General features: G+C 37.9%; 2 protein-coding genes across 3 annotated transcripts; both read right to left on the bottom strand.

Annotated features, from left to right (window-relative positions):
- Positions 1 to 18: 18 nt before the first annotated feature.
- On the bottom strand, positions 19 to 3,791 carry LOC307173860 (protein FAM107B). 2 transcript variants are annotated; one of them, XM_079897388.1, is made up of 6 exons: positions 3,575 to 3,791; positions 3,371 to 3,457; positions 2,257 to 2,284; positions 1,929 to 2,073; positions 1,562 to 1,706; positions 19 to 1,360 (listed from the first exon to the last, which is right to left on the bottom strand). In XM_079897388.1, the coding sequence occupies exons 1-6, from the start codon at positions 3,716 to 3,718 to the stop codon at positions 1,256 to 1,258; spliced, it is 654 nt and encodes a 217-aa protein (XP_079753514.1). In that variant the 5' UTR covers positions 3,719 to 3,791; the 3' UTR covers positions 19 to 1,255. The 2 variants fall into 2 exon arrangements, with proteins under 2 accessions (XP_079753514.1, XP_079753515.1); XM_079897389.1 differs by lacking the exon at positions 3,371 to 3,457.
- Positions 3,792 to 4,626: 835 nt separating this feature from the next.
- Positions 4,627 to 6,041, bottom strand: cfap276 (cilia and flagella associated protein 276). The gene is made up of 5 exons (XM_079898088.1): positions 5,842 to 6,041; positions 5,544 to 5,660; positions 5,288 to 5,403; positions 4,886 to 4,998; positions 4,627 to 4,804 (listed from the first exon to the last, which is right to left on the bottom strand). Exons 1-5 carry the CDS (start codon positions 5,917 to 5,919, stop codon positions 4,734 to 4,736), a joined length of 495 nt encoding a protein of 164 aa, XP_079754214.1. The 5' UTR covers positions 5,920 to 6,041; the 3' UTR covers positions 4,627 to 4,733.
- Positions 6,042 to 6,299: the final 258 nt, after the last annotated feature.

The raw sequence follows: 6,299 nt of genomic DNA on the forward strand, positions 1-6,299 counted from the left end.
TACCAAACCGTATCTTCGCAGGGGGGGTATGCCGTATAGCTGAAACATTCTCCAGTTCGTATTTATAATGTAACACACGTGTTCAAATTAATAGACCCCTGCCTAAAATTCTATCGAGGAACATTTTCAAACTGTGCTTGTAAACAAGTTTAGAGGTAAAAACTGGGCGATACCATTGCAAATAGGCTACTCCGCCAATGTTTGTCTAGAATGCTTCGTAAGCGTGTGTGTGTGTGATCTTTTTGAAGGCAGCACACGCTTCTTCTGCTATAGGCGTGTCGCCAGCGGGAGAAAAACGAGACAATAGAGTTAAACAAGAGGACAGCTGGTGAATAGTCCTCTGGACTATATGAATAGTGTCTGAAATGGCACGCTGCCACAACTTTATTGTTTTCCTGCGTGGCAGCATGCCTGATACTGCTCAAAGTAATTTGCTGAAAGAGTATTTGTCGTAAATGTCATCAGCCTTTAAAGATATACATTTTGAGGACACAACATGGATCGAGTTTCTTCATTTCTTTGTCGCGCTTTGCTTGCCATTTGCCTCCTGTTGTTGCTTTCCTGATAAATGCAGGTTACGGCAGATGGTCAGGCTTTCTTTCCTCGAGCCTCTCCGTGAATTTAAAGATCAGCTAATTAAACGGGGACATTTCCATTTGAAAGGAAGAGTCCGTGGAGATTTCTCTCCCGGCTGACAATGTGCAGAAGTGCTACCTGTAAATGCAAAGGCAGCAAGACACAAAATCGATTTGGGAATTCTAGTGGAAACAAAAAATAAGTTCAGTCAATAATTATAATATTTTAAAAAAGTCAGATAAAAGTCCATGCTATGATGTTCTGGATTTGAGATATGGTTGGAGATGTTAGAATGTAACTGTTCCCTTTTCTATATGAAAGTTTTTTTAAAAAGTCAGTGGTATTTTTTTCCAGTTTGGCCACTTGTCAATCCTTGTATGCCCAATATGATATTAAAGTCCTAGTATTATAACTCACAAGTATAGGCCTATTCAGATATGTTTTTGTTTTTTTTCTAAGAAAAAAAAAAAAAGGGGGGGGGGGGGGAGGACACCAGGTTATGTTCTACAAGACATCAATAGCTTTAATTCGACTCAATTTACAGTAAATTGAACTAAACTCTTAAATACAGTGCTTCATTACATTATAGTTGTACACCATTTAATTTCATAACATCAAAATAATCTCTTATATGAAAACATTAGTAAAAAGTACAAAGCGCATTTTCTCCACATATCCTTCAGTTTTGTTCAGTCAACTGTATGTGGCGCAGATTCCCCTTCACTCGTACAAATTCTGGAACATTTTTCTCATCCTCTATGCGTCTTTGTTCCTCCATTTCATACTGTAGAGACATTTAAAAAAGCAGTGAACTTTACAAAATGCTCAAATATTATATGAAACTTCTGTAATGGGAGTAAAACATACATGAGTACAATAGTCCATTCAAAACGCATTGCCACATGATTCAGTACAATCAAATAATGTCATGCAACTGGCCAAACTACTGACCTCCATTCCAGTGATGAAAAAAAATGGTCAGTACCTCCTGCAGTTTCTGCTGTCTCTTACGGAGCTCCTGTTCCAGGTCAGAAGGGCGTCGGAGGGCAAGTTCCTCCTCTCTGTGCAGGTCAAGTCTCCTCTGCTGTAACACACGCTGCAATTCTGGTTTCTCCTCCAAAAACAGCCCTCTGAGAACAAAAAAAAGTTCAAAAGCCTTTAGGTCACTTTAGTTTAGCAAACCTTGTTCAGAGGAGTATATTTGAGGAAAAACACAGTTTACTGTAAGCTTAATGGGATTTAGATCTTGATTATATCTTACAACTTTGTTTACTGTTCTTGGCAAATAAAGTACTCCAACCTAACCAAATACTTTACAAAGTAAACCTCATGTTGACGTTTCTCTTCTTCACCTCTTATGGCCGAGCAGAAGCTCTTTATGGAGATTCTGGCGACTGGGACACTCGCCGGGTGAGCCATTCAGTTTCCTGTGGTGAATGAACTCATCTCCGCTGTCTGTGCTCTGCTGGGACACAGGAGGATGACACGCATAGATCTCTAAAAGACAGAGAGGGGAAACATTCAGACTCGCCTAAATGAAAGTTAACAAATCCTATGATTTTTAATACTTTAGTTTATATGAGAAGCAAACTGTAAGATGTATTAACCTATGCCTACACGTTTGACACTGTTTATATGATGCAATGTAAATTCAAATCACAGCATAGTCAGTGCCTGTACCTTTTTTGTGATGTCTGAATCCTGACCGCTGGAGAGAAAAAAATAAAAATGTGAACGCACTAATAAATGGTACACATGCCAAAAATACAGCCAAATTAATAGGTCGTTTCCTAATACATTTAGAATGCAATTTAAAAATGGAGAAACTGAGTGCCAACATGTCCATCCATCCACCTGCTGAGGAAAGCACAGAATCAAATCCACTCAATGGACTGAGATGACACATGCTCTGCCTCCTAATGTGCGTTGGCTAATTTACTAACACTGAATGAAGCAAAGAGGACTCAACACTGAAGTGTCCTCAAGTTATTTTTGATCTCATGACTTCTGAAACACAATGATACGACTAAGCCAATAGGATCGAGAAAACATGTTCAACTTGGGTTTCCATATTATATATATATATATATATATATATATATATATATATAGTATGTTACCTTTTAATGCAGAAGGAAACCCAGGTTGAACATCTTTTCTCGAATATGAATATATACACATATCAAAAACTACAGATGGAAGTGTTATCAGTCATTGTTTAAAACAATCAGATTTAGCAAATGAATGGTGAATTTAAGTTACAGCATATACTGTACTAAACTACAGGAACATTTTAGAAACCTATTGAACTCCACCACTGAATGAGACATTAAGCTGGGCATCCAATTTATTGGCATCAGCTCACAGCAGGGTGTTTAGAATAAATAACCAGGATAAACCAGCTTACTCTGGTCCTACAGTGCCACACTCAGTGGCCATCTGTGTGTGTCAGCCACACACAAACACACCCATGTCCCACCTCCACACTCCCGAACCAACATGAAAGACTACTGTCTGAAATACACAACTCATGCAAATCATGATCACCATATTATGTAATAGTTTGTGATAGGCTCATATAAAAACTAATTTACTGGGATCAATGCCATTAAATTGGAGCAAGATTTACTTTTCATGTGAAAACTAACTGCATTACGAATACATCACAATTAACTTCAGAAGCCTTTTGACTCATGATTGGTACAACAGGCAGAGAGCAAAGTTAAAGCGACTTAATAAAACTGCTGAATCCAAAAGTGTATATCAGTTTCCCATTGATCCATGGAACAATTACCTGAATTAAAAAGTACATCAAGTGTTGTTCCACTTGAAATGAACTATGGAAAAGTAACTGGACACCAAATACATTTAATTCCCACTCCTGCAACATATACAGATGCAAAAATACAGATACACTAAATTGCTATCTTTGTAGGAAAGGCTGAGGGTTCACCAACTAAACTTAAATTATGTTACTACATTTCTAGGTAACGCTCACCTCAACACACACAGCTGATTGTTTTTTGGTTGTGTTCAAGAAGTCCAGCATTGTGCGGCTGGTGTCGAGACTGTGGCTTTCGCTCACTGTGTTGCTCTGTTTATGTTCAGTGATGCTTGTTGCAGACATTGCGTTCAAGCTCATTACGCCATTCCAGATTAACCTTTCCCTAGGCCTAAACGAGGCACGCAGGATGCCAGATTAACTAATTACCGTAGACAGATATCAATGCTGTTTTTAACTCTCTTCGTTCCTTGGAAACATCGACTCTTGATCTCTTTATTTCTTCATTAAGACTAAATGAAATTAACAGGTGTTTGTTTTTAAACCAACAATAAGCAACAGGTTAATCTCGTCTAAATTGTGTAGTTTTAGTCTCAGTTTATTCCTGCACGTTTAATTTACAAATACACTTAATTAATAAATAATAATAATACATTTATATATATATATATATATATATAGCGCTGGAGGCTCCTCATATTTATAAAACGTTACCGACCACAAGAGGGCACTGTGAGTTTTGGTGTTGTTGAAAAATTTCCCATGATTCCAAAGTGCTACTTATATTGACGTCAACCAGGATGTGAGGTCATTGAGTGAATGTGTTTGCATGTGTGTGGAGTGAGCGTGAGCGTGAGAGAGTGGTTGTTTGTGTGCATGAATGTTTGTGTTTTGTGAAAGTGTGTGAGAATGAGACTTTTTTTTTTTTTTTAACAAAAAAAAATCTACACCATGATCTTATTTGATCTTATCCGAGCTGTTGCCCTGCTCGGATACAGAGATGATAGTAACCGACTCGGGAGCTTCTGTAGCGATGATCGTGAGGCTTTATCACTGAGGGCATCCACAGTTGAAACTGTGGTAAGAAATGATGATTCGATCAGATATACTAGAGCAAGCAGGGTGCTGGATTTGGTTCCAATACGCCCTGTTTGTTCACTGAGTATAATGGCGATTCTGATCTCACAATAACAGTCAGTGAGCCTCACGGAGCTGCACGCCAAACGTATTGTATCCGTTTGAAGAAGAGACCACACCAGCATGTCTTGTTTCTTTTATTTTTCGAGCCTTGGTACATGTATGTGGTGGTTCATTACTTAACCAACTGGAAATACAGGTGGTCATCTTTACTTGTTAAGGTTGTATTTGTATTGCTCTACGTAGAATAAAAGCCGCCATCATGCTTCCGTGAGTAACCTCGGTTTGTAGAAGCGGTGTGATGAGACTCTAGAGAACAAAAAACCCTGAATAAATGACTTTTTTTACACATTATAATCAATTTCTTATGGGTTCAATATTAATTCTCACCTATGGACCCTTTAATACTGTATATAGAAGCCTTCTGGATGTCGACCCACACTTTTATTCCTTTGTTGTCGGTCTCACAAACGGAGTCTTCGGATTCTCTGTTTTTCAGTGCCCTGTGTAAGAAAAGCATTACAATGGCTGAGAGATTCAGACTTGCTAAGCCTTCAAATGAAATAAATGATTACATTTGTTTTGTTTTAAAGTGGCAATAAAACATTTCTTTGTAAAAAAAAAGTGTACTTACAGGAAACACACACGTGGTAACATACAGTAGTCAACATTTGAAGTGGATAAAAAAAGTTAATCAATGTTGTCCTACGACCAGAACGGGTATTGTCTGTATATATGTGTGTATGTGTATATATATGTATAGAGAGAGAGAGAAAGAGAGAGAGGTCTTACGCATTATCCAATGCAAGAGTTTCCTTCTGCGTCATTGTTTGACTTTTGTTTTGAAATAATCCTAGATGATGGTCGTAGGTCGATTTTAGATGAATGTCCAGACTGTCGTTTGGAGCCTTGTAACAAAAGTTTTTGCATTTCAAAAACACAGTTGATTTGAACCAGAACATATTTGCGCTCATTTACTTTAGTTAGTACGTTAATTTAAGTAATAATTCGTCAGTTCAAATCCCCATTCGAGGTTAAATAAACTTACTGTAGCATCATAATGAAAGACATTTCGATGAGAACTGGCCTGTGTTGTTGTGTTGTGGAGTCTCCTCCAGGGTTCATCATTTTGTGCGAGAAGGGTTGGCTTTTCATATGGCAATTTCTAATTAACGAGATAATAAGTGAGAAGTTGAGAAATGTAAATAAAAGTGTTAATGTTATAAGTTAGGCCTAACGTTTCAAACGCAGGTAACGTTAACCGAACTAACGTTAACTTATCTTTAAAGTTAACCTGATAAGGGGCCAGTTTTAAAGTTTGAAGTTAATATTTGTAATTTAATTACCTGAATTGCCTTATTCCCTGTGTATGTATAGTCGTTTTCATATCGCGGGAATGGAAACGGATCTCGTTCTTGTGGCATATTCCCACAGTATCCAGATGAGTTTTATGGAATGTACCAGCTCGATGGGTTTTAGGATTTTTTTTTTTTACCAGCAACTTTGTTGTCCCTCCCACCGTTGCCTAGAAACCAACTGAGCTTTGTTTCTGTTGCACCACCACACAGCGCGAGGCGTAAATAAATCATATGCTTACATTACAGACGAGCACATTTGGGTGTAAAGTTTTATATTAACAGTTGATTAACTGATTATTGACCCCATTGTTGTTGTTTTTTCACAACAGCAAAAAAAAACCTTGCTGTTCAGTTTCCCCAAAATGTTCTACTACGTAGGGTGAAATCAGGTTGATCTGGACACTTTTCCAAGTCACCTCAATGGCAAAAAGTGTCCCGATGTGTTT

The sequence above is a fragment of the Squalius cephalus genome (assembly GCF_949319135.1).
Source record: "Squalius cephalus genome assembly, chromosome: 16".
Taxonomy (NCBI): Eukaryota; Metazoa; Chordata; class Actinopteri; order Cypriniformes; family Leuciscidae; genus Squalius; species Squalius cephalus.